General features: G+C 36.0%; 1 protein-coding gene across 3 annotated transcripts in view; it reads right to left on the minus strand.

The window, feature by feature from the left end:
• Nucleotides 1-954: 954 nt before the first annotated feature.
• Nucleotides 955-23,766, minus strand: part of LOC128983520 (casein kinase I) — a 122,056-nt gene continuing 99,244 nt past the window's right edge. For all 3 annotated transcript variants that reach the window (XM_054402821.1, XM_054402822.1, XM_054402820.1), the window contains exon 8: nt 955-3,028. Coding sequence is in view for 1 of the 3 variants with exons in the window: in XM_054402822.1 (XP_054258797.1) it covers nt 3,018-3,028 (11 nt within the window). In the remaining 2 variants the exon portion in view is untranslated. The remainder of the gene's footprint in view (nt 3,029-23,766) is intronic.

Here is a 23,766-nt window from a genome sequence, read left to right on the forward strand (position 1 = left end):
CAAACTGATAACAAAATTTAGTAAATTCAATGACAAATCAAATGACACTAAGTGTTTAAATATCAAACAACAAACAGCTGAGTTATTTAATTTTTAAATAATTAACAATGATATGTTATTGCAGGAAAACCAATATTGAATACAAAACAACCAATTTTAATTGTTTAACAATTTAATAGCTCAGCTGTTTGTTGTACGATCTTTTAACACTAGGTGTCATTTGATTTGTCATTAAATTTCCTAAATTTTTTTATTCTTGTATTATTTTTGTAACTACCATGGTTTTTATGTAATTTTGACATCAAAGATTTTAGATCGCCGCCATTTTTAAACGGCTTTAGTCAATGAAATTAAATTTTGCATGCTTGTGCACCACAGCAAGACTCACAAATGTATCAAATTTATGTTTGTACCTCAATTCAAACTCTAGTTACAAGGTTATTTATAAAAAACACATACAGACGGACAGCCGGAAAACAAGGGCCCAGCGACCCATGTTTATAATGTAAGATATTCTTGTCTTAATCCAAGGAACAATCCTGTGATGTTTTTCAAGAGAGTTCACAAACACCCTGTATATTTTTTTTAAATAGGTAGTGAAATGGTGTTTGCTATCAGGGTCAGCCTATGACAGTTTAAGTATTACACCTATGTTTCATCCTCCCACCATGTCACTAAGCTATCACGTTTGATCAATGAGTCAGTGGCTCAGTCGGTAGCAAGACACACTTTGGATCCATGACAAGCGATGTCAAGGATTTGGACCTTGGTACCTGGCGGGACTATCATTACATTTGCTTTTTACTAATAACATTTCGCCCTTGTAGTAACCCTTGCTTTGCTGGATCTGATGGGCAAATGAAAGGTAAAAAGAGGCCGGCAACATAAAATTGAAAATTAATATTAGTTATACAAAACTTTGGACGGTTTGGGTTGAAAATAAATAAACACTGATGGTTTGTTAAATCTATTTTTACTTTTGATAAAATTATTTCCTAACAATCATTTCAGAGTAATTAAAAAAAAAAATCATTTGCCCCTCAAGTCAGTTTTTAGGCCTGAGCTATTTACATAGTTTGGACACACCTACTATACACTTTCACCAAACTTGCTGTCTCAAAATAAGAGTATAATTTATTATTATGACAACATTTTTCAATCCCCCTTGTTGGGTAAAATTTTAAGAGTAAAATCCAATTTATATACTTTTTTCCCCCTATACATATATGGAGAAAGTATTGTTTTTATAGGCACCTGACCTTTTGCTTTTTAGTGGTATGTAGATACTCATTGTGAGTGGTTGGTTACAAGTTTTCCTGCTGCTGTGTGCAAGCTTCACATCCCATTTGAATATGGCCATACTAGGACTGGTCTCTAAGTGAATCCATTACATTCTTAACCGATTTTTGGTTACTCCAACATTATGTTATAAGAGTTACTAAAATTTAAAAAAGGTAAATATATTTTTTTTATACAAAGAACCCCCCAGGCAAAACCTTTTCATAAGCCTTAAAAACTTTCGTTAAATCAGTTTTAAAAAGACGTATCTAGAGTTTACCAACTTTAAAATTACTGAGACATTAATGTGGAATGAGAGATACAATTTTTGTGGCCTCATTGCCGACTAAGATTGCAATAAAATTATCAATCTTTTCAATATGCTCTACGACAAATACTCACAAGAAAATCTAAAAGTTAGGTTGTAAATTACTAGGTCCATGGATTCATACCAAAACTAATAGAAAATTATTATTAGTTAGATTTGAAAGTGTTAACTGCGTATGAAACTCTAGTGTTAATTAGATAAGGTGTAAAAGATCAATGAAAGAGTAATGATCAACTTTGTTTTCTATTTGCTATCAGCAGTTGACTTTTAATGTGCAACTTTTATAAAAAATGAAGATCAGCGTTAGTTTTCATATGGGGGTTAATGTTGACATAAATTCCGTTGAACGCGGGTGTTCCATTTCTTTTTTTTTTTGGAAAAGTCAAAATATAAAATTACACTCTTAGAGCAAACTGAGAAAAATAATTTACAACAGATTATAAAGATTGAATCTGACCTGAGGGGCTTGATGCAACTTAATAGTAATTATAAAGCAAAGTGTTACAAAACAACTACAAACCAAAAACGCCATCTTATTAACTTATAAAGTGCTTTATTATAATTCATTCATATATTATCGCCGATAAGACTCAACCCGCATTGTTATCATAAATGGGGAAGAGTCGCATAGCCTAAGTATATATATATACAACGATAGAACGGACAGTGTAAACAATTTTAGGGATGGACAAAACTAACAAGAAACATTTTAAATTTAACTAGCAATGGTTTAATGTAGAACATAAACCTTAAATATTTCTATCAAATTTCATTTTTGATTATTTTTAATTTATAGTTATATTTGGATTATAAACGAGTGGGGGTTCATGAATTGGATTTAGGAAGAATTTTCAAATAAATAGTTAATATTTATCGGTTAGATTTACTTTCTCTCAGTTTAATAGATACCTAATGTTGAATTTTGAAATTTAGTATTATTGGTTTTTAAATGTTGTCCATTCCTAAAAATGTCATTTGAACAGTCAAGGATTGGTCGGAAAGAATAGGTCTTAGCTTTTACAATTATGAGGCTACCAACTGAACACTTGAATTCATACCATATTATTGATTCAGTATCTAACATATAGAAGCGATGGAATAAGAAATATCTATTTAAGGTATATTTTTAAAACAATGTACAACGCGATAGTTTCACTTGATCATTAAAATTATATAGTTCGGAACAGTGGCATTTAATGAAAAATTTAAAAACAAAAAGTTTAGTACAAAGATCTCACACTTAAAAGGAATCTTTGAAATGTAGTGATTGGAAGTGATATTCCTTAACCTGGCCAACGCTATTACCCAAAGGTTAAATTCACATTCCACTAGGTTGAACACAAAATGGTGGTCGAGCCTCCATTTTGTTGCTAATGTTGAAGGTAGATTACCACTGCTTTTCATTTTCCTGTTAACGATTCCCTGTAAAATTAAACCACAATTAGTGATGTTTGCAATATTTTGTTACATTTGTTTATAGACATATGTTTTAGGTGTATTGACATATGTTCATATGTTATAAACGTATGAAGTGTGGCCATTCCCGTGCGAGACGAAGTCGAGTGCGGGATTACCATACGAGTCTGGTAAACACATTTTGGATGAGTGACGTATGATATTTTACGCCATACTACTCTAGATAGCTTAACATAAAAAAATCTGTATGAATCCCAATATTTTCCCACCAACTAAAGGACTAACAATCACTACTCATAACCACTCATGTTTTTGTTTATAATTGCTCATTTTCAAATACAATCAGCTGGTTGGTGTCCGATAAAAACTCATTACAGTACAGTTGTACATAATGAAAGCCCATTTGATTGAACTCTTAGCAAACAGCTGTTATCTGGACTAAATCCTTGCGTGGGAAGCTCGTTAAAACAGTGTAGTGTGGTGTAATAGTATATTACGTTACTAGTCCTGAAAATGAGTGTTTACCAGACGAGTGTACGGGATTACAATACGAGCCCGGTAAACACATTTTGGACTAGTGACGTACGATAGTTTATGCCATACTGCTAAATCTGTTAAAATCCTTATATATAACTAGAAAGAATTAACCAACAAAAGGACTAACAATCACTAGTCATAACCTCTAAGAGAGGTTATATTTTTGTTTATAACCACTCATACAAAACATTAAAAAAGACTGCCGTCGCATATTTGCGTCGGGGTTCTAATGTTATTAAAATGCTTATATCTTTGTAACGGTCTATTTGAAGGCACTGAATTCCCTGCAGTGGTCTACAGAGATGTCTGACGCACAACTGCGTCGCTCGGTCTGTGGATATGATGATTGGTGACGTCATAATGATAGTTGAAAAAACTGGGGCATTACTGTATGTATGTATGCTGCATTATCCTATGTAGCTTTTATATTTGTTCAGTTTTGCGCATGGTTTCTCGTCATGACAATCATTTTAAGTACATGGTTTTCAAAAGTTCATGGGTACTTTGGGCTTTATACAGGGTGTCCATAAAAAACTTGTCAGGACTTTAGGAAATAATTCCTTATACTAAAAGGAAGAAAAAAAAGTTTCTGTGAAGGTGTGTCCGAAAATTCATATTTACCCAGTTATCCGCCATTTTGTTTTTTATAAAAAAATTTTTTTATCTCTGAAGTTTTTCGTTCAATGATTATGAAATTTGGTAACCATGTTAACATACACAAGGCCTATAATATAAAAATAATAAAGCTGTAACAATTGTAAATTTTAAAATGGCGACCATTTGAATTTTTTTAACTTAAGGCGACAATTTGTCTACATAGCATTCCTGAAGGGTAAAATAAGAGTGCTTTAAATATGAATGGGCAACAAGACCTAATTCGCTTTTTAACACTTTCGCTGCTGACGACTCCGATTGGAGTCATGTCGTACTGGCACAGCATGCTTACAACTCTGGTCAGAGTCACGGGGCAGTGTTATAAAAGTTGGTCTACTGTGACCTCAGCATTTTTCGGGGAACAACTAAACTATGTCAGTATGTTGTGCTGGTCCTATACTTCAATTTGGTATAGGTTGGGTTAGGGGGGGTTTGGGTTTAGGTTAGTAGTAAAGTTTCCTGTAATATCCCGTCTGGCAACACTTTTTGTCTCGTTTTCAGTGATTTTGTCTCTTCGAGCCACATTACAAAGACAATGGCTAAGGTTCCAGGCAGTGCTGCTATATGTGAGTGTTTCGGTGAACTACGACCACTCTTGGGGTAACACAGCACCCTCACCGCCGCTTTTTTGCCACTGTCAAGACTGAAATATTTTCATGTCTGTTGCATTTGATGATCGCTGGCGCGCCAAGGGTGCTTCACATTTCCAACCGCCCAGCCAATGGGATACCTGCAGCGAACGTGTTAACGAATCGTCTCTGATAAAAGGTACAAAATCTTTTCTAGAAACTGCTTTCAAAGAAGAGGAGCAATCTATTATTCTTAAAACAGGATTGTATCTGTATAGTTGATGGAGAACACCAGTTACATTTTTGTTATGTAACCATAAGAGATAGGACAATATTTGTAAGGACCAAAATGATGTACTGTTGTATCCTCTGTTCTAACATATGTAGGCTATCTTCTACCTTAATATGTATTGTTTCATATAGATCAGTTGGAACAATTAAAATTTTTTTAAGTAAAAAATGTAAAATGGTGGATATCAGGCTAACAAAACGGTTTGAAAAGAAAAAAAAATTCCAGAATTTATCTTTATGATTCCAGACTTTTACCCAGATAGAACCATGTCTAGGAGTTTGACTGTTTACTTATGAAATAACCTGTAGTTTGATGGATGTGTTGAAATTAAAATTACCACTTTAAGCGCCAGGAATAAAAGATTCAATATTTGTTAATTTTAGAGGTGTGCGGATAGTGAAATTTCATTTTAGATCGGATCGGATAGTTGAGGCTCGGTTCGGATCGGATCAGATATTGGGAGGTTTGGATTCGGATAGTTCGGAGCGGTTAATAATAAGCTGCATATGTATTTTTAACCTATAAAACAATGTAAAGCTGTGTAAATAAACTTAAATGACGATTTTGAACTATAGAATTTCAAATTAGCCAAGTCCACAGTTTTCTCTCTCTTGAAAATCACAATTCACAACATTTATTTTTAAAAGTTGGTTGCTTGAATTAAGTACACTAGCAGCCAAAATCTTCACACAACACCTTAGCTCAGCCATCGATGTATAATAACTCCCTGGATTGCGCGCTCAGGTTGCAGTAGGTCTCGAAAAACGGTCCGTCGCTACCTCGCTCTGTCCGCGAGGAGTGGGGATAAAGGCATGAGTCACCCTAGTGGCGAGCGTCGTGCCCGCTCTCGCCGTGTATTGCTATGTTAGTTTTGTGGAAATATTCTGAGGATAATTGATTGTAACGAACTTAAGGAGGTTTTAATAGGCAGATATAATTAATCTACGTACTTGCTCACACTTTATAAACTATGTGTCATAAGTAAATCTCATAAGAAATTTAGTGATGTTATGAAAGATTTCTATCTATTAATATTTGAACATTAAACAGAGCAAAATATATCACAATAAATATTTGATCACAAAGCATGTCATCATTTTCTGCTGTGATGCCCAATTATTATTGAGATACTTTGCAACATTTAAGAATATATATTTTGTTTATAGCGTATGTTTCTTTGTCATACTGCGATTAACGTGTTTGGAAAACATATTATGTTGCTAAATAAAATGAGTCTAGCCTATAATATTTAATGCCAATATCTCAAATGTATTGATTATTCTCACTGAAGTAAAATAATAACAAAATATTTTCTCAGGTACTAAATACTACTGTGGAATCCAACATTTATTCTTTGATTCAAATAATTTAGTTAACTATAGACTACCGGTAAGCATTAAAATGCATAAACATACGCTTGTAAATTTAGTTACCATTCTTCGTAATGTAATGACATATTTGATGTAATAAAATGATAATGAAATGCTAGAAACGCAGTTTCTAGATCCCGTAAACTGATGCTGAGCCGGCCGAGCTCCTAGTGCCAATGCCGCGCCACGCGATTTTATGCCTATTTTTAATCGCTTAAAAAGGATACAAGCAGACTCCGTATCAAAAAAAGCTTCAAATAAAAAATAAAATTCATACTTTGATCTAAAACTTTGCCGCAGGAATTTTTTTCCTGACCAAAAAATAAAAAAGTTCCTCGCTTACTACATTTTTCATGTTTTTAATGGTGTTAAAAAACAATCATCAGTTTTAATTTGCATAAATAAATTATAAAAAATATGTTAAGGTAAAAAATAACTACATAGTAATAAGCACTGGTTTTTCCAGAAAAATAATATATCAATTTGAAATTTTTATGTTAACAAATAAATGTAGCAGAGCAGGTTGAGTGAATGTATGTTTGTGTAAAACAGTGAGGTTCATTCGGCCCGTCCGCCTCGGTATCCCGCCAATTGGGCACGGACCGTTTTTCCACCACCTAGTGCGCTATCCAGTAGAGTTATATACATCGATGAGCTCAGCAGGACTGATGTCAAACGTTTGGGCTTGTTTACTTGAGGTTATGTTTTATCTTGTTTCCTGGTTCTCACAAGCCAAGGAGTTTGATCTCAAGTTTATTTTCACATTGTATTTCCTTTAGGGATGGACGGGTCCCGAAATTTCGGGAAAAAAATATTCCCGATTATAGGGACGGGATTACATTTGATTCGGGAATTTTTCGGGACGGGATTTAGTCCGATCGCCGGCGATTTTGCCGCTTCGCGAGTGCCGATGACGCCGCTATTACGAGCGATAGGTCCGCGAACGCAGGAGACGAAGTCGTTTCGACAATCACGCCGTCATACCGACGATCACCACGTGACTGCGGAGTCATACCGACGATCACGACGTGACCGCACCGACGATAACGACGTGACGGCACCGACGATCGCGCCGTGACCACGGAGTCATACCGACGATCACGCCGTGACCACGGAGACATACCGACGATCACGCCGTGACCGGGAGTCATACCGACAATCGCGCCGTGACCGCGGAGTCATACCAACGATCACCCCGTGACCGCGGAGTCATACCGACGATCGCGCCGTGACTATGAGTCATACCGACGATCATGCCGTGACCGCGAGTCATACCGACGATCACCCCATGACCGCGGAGTCATACCGACGATTGCGCCGTGACCGCGAGTAATACCGACGATCACGATGTGACCGCGGAGTCATACCGACGATCACGATGTGACCGCGGAGTCATACCGACGATCACGATGTGACCGCGGAGTCATACCGACGATCACGACGTGACCACGGAGTCATACCGACGATCGCGCCTTGACCGCTAGTCATACCGACGATCACCCCGTGACCGCCGTCATTTTGACGATCGCACCGTGACCACGGAGTCATACCGACGATCACGCCGTGACCACGGAGTCATACCGACGATCACGCCGTGACCGCGGAGTCATACCGACGATCGCGCCGTGACCATGAGTCATACCGACGATCATGCCGTGACCGCGAGTCATACCGACGATCACCCCATGACCGCGGAGTTATACCGACGATCGCGCCGTGACCGCGAGTCATACCGACGATCACCCCGTGACCGCAGAGTCATACCGACGATCACGATGTGACCGCGGAGTCATACCGACGATCACGATGTGACCGCGGAGTCATACCGACGATCACGATATGACCGCGGAGTCATACCGACGATCACGATGTGACCGCGGAGTCATACCGACGATCACGATGTGACCGCGGAGTCATACAGACGATCACGATGTGACCGCGGAGTCATACCGACGATCACGATGTGACCGCGGAGTCATACCGACGATCACGATGTGACCGCGGAGTCATACCGACGATCACGATGTGACCGCGGAGTCATACCGACGATCACGACGTGACCACGGAGTCATACCGACGATCGCGCCTTGACCGCTAGTCATACCGACGATCACCCCGTGACCGCCGTCATTTTGACGATCGCACAGTGACCGCGAGTCATTTCGACCGCGAGTCACAAGTTTCTATAGGTACCTGTAAATTGTTACCCATTTTTTTGGTTTTTATAGATCAGTGCCACAAACGGTAATGATTGATTTCTATGCCTTTTTTGGTAACTGCAATACTCAAGACTTTCTTTTTGTGCAAAGAAAAAAATCCCGTCCCGTCCCGTCCCGAAAATCGGGAAGGAAATAAAAATCCTGTCCCGAACTAAAAATTCAATCCCGTCCATCCCTAATTTCCTTATGTTTTTGGAACGGATTATTGGACTATTTTTTTGGACTATTTTTTTTCGTCTGCTGTTGGTAAAAAGTGCAAGTCTATGTGTATATTGCTCCACATTTAAAAGTGAGTTTTTGAGGAAATACATAAGCTACAATCAAAGTTGTGAGTTATAATAATGAACTAAAATATTTTTAACAAAATGAGACATTAATTTTTATTCACGGTGACAAGATAATATTTAAATTATAATTCTAAATTTTACTTACAGGAGAGTCCTCAAAAGTGCTTGATTTTTGGTTAGTCTATTTATAAACACAGAAATCTAGTTGTATTACTCAAACAAAATATGGGATTTTTAAAACATAAAAGCATAATGTAAATTTTGTATTATTAAAGTATATTACTCTATTTAACAAACAAACACAGCACTATTTTATTGGATAACTTCAGTTTTCCCTGAAAATTCATGCACCAGAGTGACAAGGATAATCCTGCAACTTAACACATTCGATGCGGCGGGTCCACCGGTGGACCCCGCGCGTCTCAGCTGAGGAGCGGGGGGTCCACGGGTGGGGGAGCGCGCAATGTCATGTTTATTGTTTCAATGTGAGCTCAGCCATTGTCGGGGAACGTTGTAATCTTTACCAGCCTGTAGCTTATAATGCGAGCTTTATTCTGGTGTAGGTTGGTACAAAAATTGCCCGTAAAATCCCGTCTGGCAATGCTTTTGTCCCGTTTTCGGGGATTTTCTCAGTTCGAGCCGTATTACAAAGACTCTGGTTATTGATCCAGGCAGTGCTGCTACCTTTGGGTGTTTCAGTGAACTGCGTCCACTTTCGGAGTAACGCAGAACAATCACCACTGCTCTTTTGTGATTCGTCTTACTGAGATATTTCAATACCAATAGCGATCGCTGATTCAGTTAGCGCGTCGGGGCTCCGCCCGGCCTCGCCGCCATTGGCGAGCGCCTGTTTAAAGGTTTCAGCAGCGAATGTGTTAACCAGCTGGAAGTGACGTCACTCATATTTGAACTGGGTGTCCTGTAACTGGAGTTTTACCCTGATTAGATGATAACTGAGCTGGAGGTAGGCACCGAGTGTTCATAAACAACAACATTGGTGTTTTCCTTGTTATCTATTGGCACAGTGATAAGCCTGTAAACAGTCCCCTTGCTCCATATGAAATATAAATAAATAAATAAATAAAATTATGAATATCCCAAGTGGGTGGAAGCGACAGGAGGTGGTGAGAAAGAAAGGTTTAAATGCTGGAAAGGTAGATATTTATATCACATCTCCAGGTGGGAAAACATTTAGATCAAAAAAATCCCTTGTACATTAAGGATAAAAAGTTACCCCATGACATAAATTGTTTCAATTTTACAACCAAAAATAAAGTAAACACAAATCCACCAAGTACATCTAGTAGTTCTCTTAATTCAACTCAAAGTTCTGAATGTTCAGGGAGCTTTGAAAACTCAACTCAGAGCTCTGAGTGTTATGGTAGCTTAGAAAACACAATATCTGATCTACAGCTAACTAATAATGAAACAAAATGTATTGCAAAAGAAAAATGTATTATAGTCACAAATACCAACACATCAATGACTCAAACTGAAATTTGTTCTCCACTAATAACAACCTGTGCGGAACTTCTCAGCAAGCAGTGGCTGACTGACCAAACAATGCATGTTTATTTGGATATGTTAAGTACTAATATTCTCCAGCCCAGTTATAAAACTCTGTTACTAAATCCTGCTGTTGTGTATGGCATTAAGTTGCTCAATGACTACAACCATTTGCTGAATCATGCTGATTTTATACATAACAACTTTTTTTAATGCCAATAAACGATGCAAACCATCTGAATGATTTTGATGGATCACACTGGAGTGTTTTATTTTTTGACAAGGAGGCCAACAAATTCTTCCACTATGACTCTTTAATTAACCATAATGTTGACCATGCAAAAGCCGTTTTACAGAAAATAACAGCTTATCTCGAAGTGACAAAGCCGATGCCAGAACTTCTAGCTATAGACTGTCAGAAGCAGATTAACAGTTACGACTGCAGGATTTATTCAATACTGGCGATAGAACAAACGATACAACACATTAAAAAAGGACAAGGAATACCAACTAGTTTACTGAACATGCAAGTTGATGAAGCTGAGCTGATTCGCAAGAGAGGTTGCATGGCTTACATGATAAATAATAGATCATCTTTGAACAATAAAACCATACATGGTATACTGGAAAATGAAACAGCACATGTAAAGCAGATACAAAAGGAGAGTTCATCTGAGTGCCATGTTAGTGACAAATCAAAAGACACCTGGACCACAGTTGAGAAAAAATCTGGTAACAAAGAACCGAATAAACACCAACAAATAGCCACCGAATTAACAGTAATTAACAGGTTCAAAGCTTTGGAAACAGATGAAAACCAAGACAGTTTTGAAGACATGGGAGATGCTAATCAGTCTGTTTATGAGAAACAAAGCTCTGGTACCTACAAGAAGAGGGAAAAGGTGAAAAAGGATGGATCCGTCAGAAATAAAGTTCAAAATGAAGCTCATGTCCCTACTACTGACATCACTTTCTGCTCTGACAGTCAGGGAAGCTCTGTTCCACTGATGATTTTCCAAATGAGTTCAAATAAACTCAACACGTTCGGATATGTCAGAGCCAACACAACTTTGAATCAAGTCATTGACTCATCCACAACTGAACCAAAGCACCCAATTGTATTTCTAGGTGGTAGCAATGACAGCTTAAACAATGATTTTACTGATATATACAGTAACCTAGAAAAAAAACTGTCTTTAGTCAGTAGCACCAGGCCTGTTTTTGTGTGCACAATCCCCAAAAGATATGACACTCCATTGTATAGCGCACAGAATAAAAATATTAATATGGTAAATTAAATAATTACATTTCGGAATTGACAGTGAGGCTGAAAAAAGTTAATTTAATTGACCTAAGAAGATTAAAAAAATTTCACTTCACGACTCATGGCCTTCATTTGAATGTTAAAGGTAAGCAAGAGTTGGCACGTATTATAATCTATGCTTTCAGTCAGTGGCATGCAAGTAAAAACAAGAGCTCAATCAAAGGAATGTCAGAAAACTGCAATAAATCAAAATTACAAAAAAATAATGAAATTTCAAATAAAAAACATAATTATCTTAGTAAAAAAGCAAATACCCCAGCCCCAATGAACATTTCAAGACCAGAAATCAACAGAGAGAATGAAGAACCAATCTCAGTCATCGATATGGACATGAAGGACATGATAAGGAAATACCAACAGATGGAAGATGTCGCTTTTGCACATACAATATCAGCAGATCTAGAAAGTCCAAGAAATATGACTGCTGGTGTGGCAGCTACATTTCGAAAAATGTTCGGAAGACCTGCAAAAAAAAACTGTATTAACGATTTCTTAGCATATCAGAAAAGTGCTAAGGGTGCTGGTGTGTGTAGCCTTATAACAAAGTTGGAGTATTTCAACAAGCCAACCCATTTCGATTACGACACAGCTTTCAACGAACTTACTAAAGATTTTCAGAAAAAGGGATTTAAAAAACTGGTATGCTCTGCGATGGGTTGCGTAAGGGATTTGATTTCACCTAATCACTTTATTAAAAATCCAACTAACTTCCAAAAAAAGACTGGTGCAATGGTTGAGGTGATAAGTTATCATCAGAATTCCAAAAGGTTACTGTGGAGTGGGATGCCTCATCATTTTTTCGTCAGACGATTACGCAATATAATTGCTATCCAAGAATTGCAGGAGACATCTGTTTTTGGTTCATCGCTATCGTCAATGGAAGATTTCAACACAGTCTCTAGTGTCACCTCGCCTCTGAGTGAGCAACCTTTGTCAAGCCAGTCCCCGACCATCGAGACCAGCAGGCCTAGTGAGCAGCAGACCAGTCCACCACCTCATCTGGTACCTGGCCATTGCAGTTACGCAGAATGTGTCTCCCTCAACTAGTGTGGATGTCAGCGTCAGTGAAAAGCAGAGTAAAAGTGATGTGTCTGTGAGTGAAGTCAGTTCAGGATTGATATCAGGTAACATGGTTGTTCCTTCCTCTTCTTTTTTACCAATAATACAACAAATCCCAAAGAATGTATAGCCTTAACTAAGAATGTGTACAGCTCTTCACAGCACAATTTTTGGAACTTCTCAAGCCACAAACCTAAACCAAACTTTGACTCCTCCAAAAACAAAATAACAATATTTCACCAAAACATAGAACATCTGGAATCTCGTAAAAATGGATTAGAAATTATTATTGACGAAATAAATCCACACTTATTAGTAATAACAGAGCATAATATGAAGGATTATGAAATTCAAAAATTCAATATTGATGGTTGCACTCTTAAACATTATTTTTGTAGAAGCAATTTTACAAAAGGAGGTGTGGCATTGATAGCTAAAAATAATTTAAATAATCTAAAAATTAAAAAAATTTCAACCTCTATAATACAGGAAACATGTGAGGAGAAGGTTTTTGAGTATTGTGCGGTGAAGTGCTGTACCAACAATTATCAGTTTGTACTATTAGGAGTTTATCGTTCCCCAAGCGCAAGCAGTAAACTATTTTTAGATAAGCTTAGTTTGGTGATTGACAGGCTCTTCGGAATTTGTAAAAATATAATTGTAGCTGGGGGCATTAATATAAATGTATTGGATAAAAATCACACATATAAACAGTTTTCAAACATGCTAAAAAGCCACAGCATGAGATATTTGGTGGACTTTCCCACAAGAGTTGTTAAAAATTCCAAATCCTCTATTGATAATTTTTTAACTAACATTACTGATGTACAGATGTATGTATATGGTTTAATTACTTGTTTGTCAGACCATGATGGTCAGGTACTTGAGACGAATATTTCCCTTGATCATAACAAAAAAAATCCATAGTAAAAACTTGTAGAAATCTTGGCCAAGAAAACATCAATTTGTTTAAATCAAAACTGAAAGATGAGAATTGGATGGAAATTTACATGTCTCCTATTGAATATAAGTACTCTAAGTTCCATCAGAAATTTTTTTATTATTTTAATGAGTGTTTTCCACAAATTACTGTTAGAACAGGCTCCAAAAAGAATTGCTGGATGAATACTAGGTCAAGAGAAGAGAGGGAAACTATTGTTAGGCTAAGTAAGTGTGCAAGAAATCAAGAAAAAGAGTGCAAAGAGCTTAAAATTCGTCAAAGAAAATTTAAATTTGATCTTTTCAAAACAAAAAAAGAATATTATAACAAAAAAATTAAACATTCATCAAAAATTTCAAAAACAACATGGTCAATTATTAACAAGGAAGTCTTTAACGGCAAAAACAAAAAGAACAGGAAAATATGTCATTAAAAGTTAACAATAAGATAGTTAACAATCCAAAAGAAATAACAAATAATTTTAACTCATTTTTTACAAAATCCTCAACGTTACATACAAAATTTTGTAATACTACATCAGACACCTCTTCAAAAAATATATGGCATACAAAATTGTATTTCGAACCAGTAACTGATACCGAAATAATAACTATTATACAATCTTTAAAAAATAAAACAACATCCGGCTATGACAATTTATCAGTAAAAATGTTAAAAGAGGTGAAAGATGAGATTAAATTAATTTTAATGCACCTAATTAACTCATCATTTGTAACAGGAATTTTTCCAAATGAGCTTAAAATTGCTAGAGTGGTACCTGTTTATAAGAAAAACTCTAAGAAAGATATTTCAAACTACAGGCCAGTGTCAATTCTCCCGGCAATATCAAAGGTATATGAGAAGGCAGTGTACAACAGGTTGAACAGTTTCTTGAACCAATATGATCTAATTGATAATGAACAACATGGTTTCCGTGCTGGTAGATCGACAGTTACATCAGCGGTTAATTTCGTTGAAGCCGTGATAAATTCACTAGATAAGGGTTTAAATTCAGCTGGCATCTTCATGGACATGTCCCAGGCATTTGATAATGTAGACCACCATCAATTAATAGCTAAACTTGATAATTTGGGTATTAAAGGAGTCACTCTCAAATGGTTTAAATCATACTTAGAGGAACGTTACCAATTTGTGGAAATATCAACTTTGTCAAAAAATAACATCATCCAAAAAACAAGATCTAATTTATCAAAGATATCATCTGGTGTCCCACAGGGGTCGATTCTTGGTCCTCTTTTATTCATATGTTACCTTAAAAATCTTCCAAATTCTCTAAAAGACCCAGGTAGTAAGATAAGTATATATGCAGATGATATTAATCTTAACACAACTGGGAAATCCCTAACTGATTTAGAAATGTCTGCTAAATCAGAATTTAAAAGTCTGAATCAGTTTTTAAAAGACCATAATTTAGTACTTAATACTAGTAAAACTAATTTCATTCTTTTCAAAACAAAAAGAGACAAAAATGATCAAAGTATTAAGTTAGATATAGATACAAATTCCATTGCTCAAGTTAAAACCTCAAAACTATTGGGTTTTATACATAGAAGAGGATTTAAGCTGGAATAAACATGTCGAGTGTTTAATAAAAAAACTAAATTCTGGTATATTCATCCTAAGAACAATGTCATATCTCTGTGAAGGATCAGTACTTAAAATGATATATCATGCTCATATTGAATCACATATTAACTATGGAATTAGTATTTATGGTTAATTCTGGTATATTCGTCCTAAGAACAATGTCATATCTCTGTGAAGGATCAGGCCTTAAAATGATATATCATGCTCATATTGAATCACATATTAACTATGGAATTAGTATTTATGGTGGGACAAAGAAAAAGAATTTAAAAAAGATTTTGAAGATACAAAAAAAAGCTATCAGGATAATACATAAATTAAAATACAACCAGTCCGTCAAATCTTATTTTAAAGGGATGGGCATTTTTACAGTTCACGCCTTATATATTTTTGAAACAATTAAATATTTTTTTAATATTGCTGAGACTCAAGAATTGCCTGTGCATAATTATAATACAAGGGGTAAAAATTATTTAGCTAAAGAAAAACCAAGACTTGAACTTTTTAAAAATAAACCTTCTTATATTGGAAACTATTTTATTAAAAAACTTCCTAGCTTTTTAAAAAAAGAAAAAGACAAATCTAAATTTATGAAAAATCTGAAGGCATTCTTATTTGACCTTGCACCTTACAAAATAGAAGATTATAGTAATTTCAATTTAAAATAATGTAGCCTATAGTATTTTGTTTAAATGTTTCTTATTGCTAATTTAGGTAGTAGTAAGTAACAATAGACACTATTCATGTACGAAAATTTGTACTGTGTGAATAAAGACTCTTCAACTTTAATTTGTTTTCATGATTCAAATTGAATACATGATGCAGTTAATGTTTAAAAACTCTATTATACCGGACAGTGTGATATTTCTCTAAAGTAACTTTGTTTAATAGGCCAATTAACTAACATTCATCACTGTATGTGAGTAAAATCCATTTTTCATAGCACCATAAATTAATTCAGACATAGTTTTGGTGGCATAGCCTACAGGTTATGATGGAGGAGGATGAGGAGAATATCCCTCCTGATAAGGCTAATTTTTGGGTTAGAGAAGATAAGGAACTTGAAAATGCTGTTACATCTATCCTAGACAATAATCATCAAAACGAAAATTAACCCCCATTACCTATCATTAACAATACACAAGACATTTTTCAGTCGGGAGAAAGACCCGAACGCTTAAGAAAGAGGAATTTGGAGGAGGCTATGTTATTGCAAACAAAGCCAAACCAAACCCTCGACCGTACTGCACCCCCAGGAAAAAAGAATAGACTAGAACACATACACTTATATGACCCGCTTTCAAGAGGTCCATATGAGGTTATAATAGCTAGTAAAAATAATGATAAAATAAGCCCTTTTCGGGTAGGTAAAATTTTACAGGAAAATAAAAATGATATTGTAGAAATCCAAAGGTCTGGTAAGAAATTATTAGTTATATGTAAAAATTATCTTGCTGCTAATAATCTTGTACAAGCAAAATATCTGGAAGGTTTCAGAAAATTTATTCCTTCAAACAGGGTTAAAATTACTGGAGTAATAAATGTAGAACTAGATGTGTTAGAAGAAGAAATTCTAGAGGAGGCAGAATGTGCATCAACAATATTAGAGACCTTTAGAATCAGGAAAAACAAAGGGATGCAACCAACGAACTGGATGAAGGTGACTTTTACAGGCACCAAACTCCCACAACACATCAAACTCAATTATGTTAGAATACCGGTACAAGAATATATACAACCAGTCCAACAATGTTACAATTGTTTTAAATATGGTCACTCTGCTGGAAAATGTAGGGGAGAAAAATTATGTGCTCAATGCGGCCAAAAATACCATGAAAATGCCTGCCCCGAACCAGTAAAGTGCATGCATTGTGGAGACAACCACCCAAGCAATTCTAGAGAATGTCCAGAATACAGTAGGCAGAAAAATATTAAAAGGAGGATGGCAGAATTAAATGAGAGTTATATAGCCGTCAGTAAAATGTTTCCCAGGGGCAATAACTCTCAAGGAAATCATCTACACCAAGATAAACCAACATACTCACAAGTATCAGCTACAATACCAATATCCACACAGTTTAAAGCAACTCCGACAACCAACAATATTTACACCTTCCTAGAAAATGTGGACCACGAGGAAGAAATAAACCCCCATACAACAGGTCATTATGGATACAAACCAAAATCTCTACAAAGCCGAACCTATACAAACAGAAACCACGGCTATAAAACTACGTCACAACAAACCCCTCGACATAAAACAAGCAAACCTCCACCCTCAGCGTCCAAGGTACCAGCAAACAATCAAACACAACCAGTAACCAAGCCCGCAAAGGATGATACCTTAACGCGCTTGGAAGATGCAAACTTTATCAGGCAAATAAGAACATGGGCGCAAAATGTTGTCACAGATTTGAACCAAAACCAAGGAGACAATAACGATAAGGTAATTGACTCTGTAACTATGTCATTCAAAAACATGTTTTTGGCTATAATAAACAATATGAACCCAAATGAATACATACAGACAGAATAGTGACTCAAAAATAAAATTCATGTACTGGAATGCCCAATCCCTGCCAGCCAAGTGGGCAGAAATAAGCCATTATATACCTAAAAATAAAATCCATATAGTTGCTGTACCATCCATTTTTCATAGCACCATAAATTAATTCAGACATAGTTTTGGTGGCATAGCCTACAGGTTATGATGGAGGAGGATGAGGAGAATATCCCTCCTGATAAGGCTAATTTTAAACGGTACCAAGAAACCTGGTTCAAACCCCATCAAAGATTTAAATTACAAGGCTACACAATCATAAGAAAAGACAGGAACGACGGTTATGGAGGTGTAGCCTTTTTCATACATAACTCACTGGACTGGGAACAAGTAGATCTTGGAAACAGTTCATCAGAAAGCATAGCAATTGTTATTAAAGTAAAGACATATGATGAAAACGATACAAAAATTTACATATACAATCACTACTTCAATCAAAGAAAAATAGATAAGAGCTTCTGGAAAAATAATGTTTTCAACGCAAACCAGGATTTTTATTTAATATGTGGAGATTTCAACGCACATCACCCCGTCTGGGGAAGCCACAAAGCATGCTCCAGAGGAGAGCATATATTGGACTCATATTTGGATTCCAATGCGTTACTACTGAACGATGGCACACACACCACAATCAAAACTGACTGTAGACAGTCATCAGCCATAGACCTCAGCTTCTCATCTACTAAACTCCACAACCTCATAACAGGATGGCAAGTGCAACATGACTCATGTGGGAGCAATCATTTCCCAGTATATCTGTATATAGAAATAAAAACAAGTGAGACCAAAAAAGACCCAAGAATCATAAGGGACTTCAAAAGAGCAGACTGGTCCAGCTACACTCTTAGTATAGAAAAATTAATTAACGAAAAACTTCAGGAACATACAGAAATAAAAATGGATGACCTCTATGAAATAATACAACAATCTGCAGACGCCACCATACCAATTAAAAAATATCTTCAAAGAGACCTGAAGGGTAAATTCAAACCCAAATGCTGGTGGACACCTGAGTGTTCTCATGCCATAGCTAAAAGAAGACTTAGTTTTGCTAATTTCAGAAAATTAATGACACCAACAACGTATACTAGATATAGAAATCAAGCACAAGAAGCCCGGAAGGTCATACAGCAGGCTAAGGATAATGCCTGGGAAACCCTGTGCAAAAATTTAGCAAACTGTGATGCAGCTAAAGCATGGAGACTTGTTACATGCTTTAAAGGCACACAAAAAAAACAAGACTCACCTATTTTTGACAATGGAGAACTAGCTGAAGAATTTATGAGTTCCTTAGTACCCGATTATGTCCCAAATCTACTTGAGGTTACATACCCTCAAATAGAAGTCACTGATTTGACAATGATAGAAAAATTTTCTGAAAAAGAGCTAAGCATAGCAATTCAGTCTAAAAAGCAAAACACCTCCCCCGGATTGGACAGCATCACGTATGAGATGATAAGAAGACTACCACAGATTGGTCAAACAACCCTACTCGAAATTTACAATACTATCTGGGAAAGCAACGGTACCAAAATACCAAAACAATGGAAACAACAGAAAATACACCCTTTACTTAAACCTAAGAAAGATAAATATGATGCAAACGCTTATCGACCTATCTGCCTGATATCATGTACAGCGAAGATCTTCAACACAATGATTAAAAACCGAACTGAATGGTTTGTAGAACACCATAGGATAATCCCAGATATACAATGCGGTTTCAGAAAGCGCAGAGGTTGCATGGATCATTTAATAACATTCAATACTGGGCAAAGACAAGGAAGGAGGCTATAGTAGCAGCTTCGATGGATCTTACCAAGGCATACGACAAAGTTGTCGTCAACAAACTTATCAGAAAAATGTTTCTATACAAAATCCCAACAAGAATTATTTTTTATTGTCATAACTGGTTAACAAATAGAGAACTACACCTAAAATCAGACAATAGGACAATAATTAAAACAACAAGCATGGGACTTCCTCAGGGTAGCACTCTGAGTCCTCTCATTTTTGCAATTTATGTGGCAGATATCGAAAAGTATCATAAAGCAGATACAAAAACCCTACAATATGCGGATGACATCCTGATATACACAAGTCATACTTCAGAATTGAAAGCTCATGAGACCCTACAAATAAGCCTAAACAGCACCAACACAGAATTTGACCAACTAGGTATGCAATTCAATGCCACCAAATCAAAAATAATATCCTTCACGAACAAAAGGAACCCTACCCATTACATCCACAAAATAGATAATCAAGAAATTCCCCAAGAAGATGAAGTTAAAATACTAGGAATCCTCTTTGATAGCAAACACAAATTCAAAAGACACATAGAAGTGCTAGTGGCATCATGCATGCGAGACATGGATATCATAAAGTCCCTTGCATATGGCGTAAAGGGCGCACATCAAAAATTTCTCCTCAATATATATAAAGCTATGACTAGAGCAAAGATAGACTATGGTTGCTGCATATTAGATAAAATCACAAAAAGGCAATCACAGGATATAGAAAAAATACAAAATGCAGCACTAAGAATGTGTCTTGGAGCCATAAGAACGACGCCAATTCAAGCCATGCAACGTGAAACCTTGTTAATCCCATTACACATGAGAAGGGATCAAATTAAAGAAAATTTAGCACTTAATTAATTTAGCTTTTAATTTAATTAATTTAGCACTTATTTTGAGTGTGGCTACGTGGTTATTTTGAACCAAGCCAGCTTTTTAAAAGCGAACTAGAAGAAGAAGAAGAAAGACTCTTTGAATCTTGAATCTTGGCCTTAAGTGGCATTTTGCGGGTTTGCCAAGTTTAGAAAACATCACTAATGCACTAAGATGGGCTCTAGCTCACGATTTGATGTTGGGCAATTAAATTAGACTTTATAACTGTGTAAAAGGTGTGTTTCCCTGAATTTATAAATTGCATTCTACACTTATTCACTGCCAAACATAATTCAGTAGAACCTTGATGAACCGAGAATTACACTAGCCTACATAACTTCACCCCAAGTAAAATACCAAGATAATTTTTATAATTGTATTTGAATCGTATAATCTTAGTTTGTTAAAAATGGATTGTATGTTCAACAATAATTGCAGTCCATTATTGTTAAGCAGTATGGTCCCAAATTATTGTTTTTGATTTTGAAACATCACAGTTCATTTGACAAAATTATAGTTGAAGCAGCCCAATGTCAAGTCACGCTTGTGCAATAGTTTGTTTACAAGCTTTCTCCAGACCACGGGGGAGGGGAGGGTCTGATTGTTCACCCCCATGAAGGTCCGACCCTCATTAGTGCCGCTCGGCTGCACTCAGTGGGGAACCCAATACCACAAATCAATCTTTTAAATGAATACAAATATTTGGTAATAATTGTTTTATTAATATTCACCTTGAAATTTCAATAAATTTGGTGTAAAATTTGACAAAAATCGGCCATTTTGACCGATTATTAATACAGTACCAAATACCAATAAAGTAGTACATTCATTGGTAATTAAATAATAGGTAAAAATTAACCGATTTTCGTAAAGTTTTACCCCCCTGCTGTGCGCTATGTCACAAAAGCTGATAACGACATGGGTGATTAGTAACCATGGCAACTTGTTGAATGCGTGATGAAGGGAAACCCAAGAAATATAAGAACAAAGAGAAAGAATGACGTTGTTATCTTTATACCCTTTTTACAATTTCCGTTATTGTTATCTTTATGTAAGATTTTATGATTTTGTTTTATAGGTTTATAAAATAATTCTTTTTAACTATAGGAATATCAATTTATAATTTATCAACGTGCTTCTCTTCTGAAACAGCAATACCGGATGCATAATAAAGGTCAATGACCTAAAATATCACGATTGTGCAATATTGTATTTTGATGTTGAAATTAAAATCACGACAAAAGTTTGTATATATCCATGGTCCCTATAGTTTTATCATTTAATATGTACACAATCAATGCTAAATAATCGTGGTTAGTTCTAACTTTATTTATTATTATTTAAAGTTTCTACACAGTAAGACAATCCAAAGTCAAACCGGGCAATGAATACCCAAAAAAAAACGTATCTTGTCCTGTGATTGGAATACCACTCGCCGGCCAGTCCTTTAGGTTTAGGGAAGTAGTGCAAGTCTATATATAGCTTCAAGGTCTTACCCACCCCGTCCCCCTCCGGTCCTACTTGACTCACTACCCGCGCTCCTTTCGAGGTCATTGCCCAACCCCTCCCACCCTTCTATTGGGACATGTGTTGCCTTTCTATTGTTTCTATTCTGACTTTTTTTTCGGGAAACATTAAATCTATTGTTTACGTAACATCACAGTAGTAGGCTAGATTTTTCTACTTTGAAACAGTACTGTAAAAAAAACTATTACGCAGGGCTCCTAGTATCAGGAGCGAGACAAGCACGAGTTGACTTTCATTTGACCATGGTAGTTCTTTTCTACTTTATGTCTGTTCGTTCCAGACGAATCTAATCGTAAAGCAAAACAGCCGATAACGACTAAACTAGTTATCAGTATTGCATCATACAGCTTCTTTGCCGTTTGCTGTTAGGTCGTTGGAAACGTATTGCTGTAATTTTGTCCTGGGAAACTAATGGTGGCTATAGAGATTTAGTTTTCTGTCCAAAATGCCAAAATATATTGTCTATCCGAAAACCCGATTTTTCGGATATCCACACACCTCTAGTTAATTTTCATTTCACATTTTTTTACCATTAGAAGGTAGGACAAAAGTTATAAGGGATAAAAGATGTATTTTTTTATGTTCTTTGACTTTTGTTTAAAAAGCATTTCTTTCAACAGTTAGTGAAATATGGTCAAAAAAGTTAAAATCTGCCACTATTTTCCAATATGGTAACCGTAGCACAGCATGCACGAATATTGATTTTTCAAATGTTTCTACTTGGTGTTAGTACTTTACATATTGCAGAATTTCCCTGTTTAGGAAATAATTTCTAGGTAGAGGGGAATTTTTACCTAATATGACCGGACTTGCAAGCCACGTTTTCTGTTGCCAGCATGAATGTTCCTAAACCACCAAGTACAACCAGTCAGTTAATTGCGAGTCTTGGTGCCTTCCGCACATTCTGGGAAAAGGATCATTAAAAATAAAAGAGCAACCAAATCTGATGGATGATACACTTTCGGTGTTTTGAATGTTGACGTGGAGACTAATCCAAGTTTTCTCTTGGACATACATGTGGCACATTGCACTACTGTCGGTGCAAAAATTATGTAGACTCGAGTTTACGATATCACACCTCCGGAACGGCTTGTTCGATTTTGACGAGAGACCTATTAAATTAAAGGAAATATTGTCAAATTTTATATTCCAGCGATTTTTGACATTTAACATCACTTTATATAATTTATATAGCGAAAACGTGGAAAAAATTGAGTTTTTTTCGCCATTGTCGACGAAATCTCAACTTCAGATAATTATTACCAAAAAGCTATTTACCGTATGAGCTTCAAATTTTAATGGTATATATAAGGGTTTTTTGTAAAGTTTCATAATTTTAACATTATTATTATTCATGTTCTTGTAAATTTTGTAAACCCTTGTTAACTTTGTCAACTTAGGTGGAAAATTCCCGTTCAAAGCACCGTTGTAACTATTAATTGTTCGTATGAACAAAAAATATAGTTTGTAAATGATAAAAATTAATAGTGATCTATAATGGGTTTATATTTGATAACCGTTTTTATTCCCGCGCGCGGGGATTGATTTGTGGGATTTTTTGCTGCGGAAGGCTCGCTTTCTCCGTGGCGAGGAATGCGGTGTTGCCATTTTTCGGGTGTC

Source organism: Macrosteles quadrilineatus, unplaced genomic scaffold, assembly GCF_028750875.1.
Source record: "Macrosteles quadrilineatus isolate MER2022 unplaced genomic scaffold, UCM_ALF_1.0 Scaffold_1__1_contigs__length_201487025, whole genome shotgun sequence".
NCBI classification, from domain to species: domain Eukaryota; kingdom Metazoa; phylum Arthropoda; class Insecta; order Hemiptera; family Cicadellidae; genus Macrosteles; species Macrosteles quadrilineatus.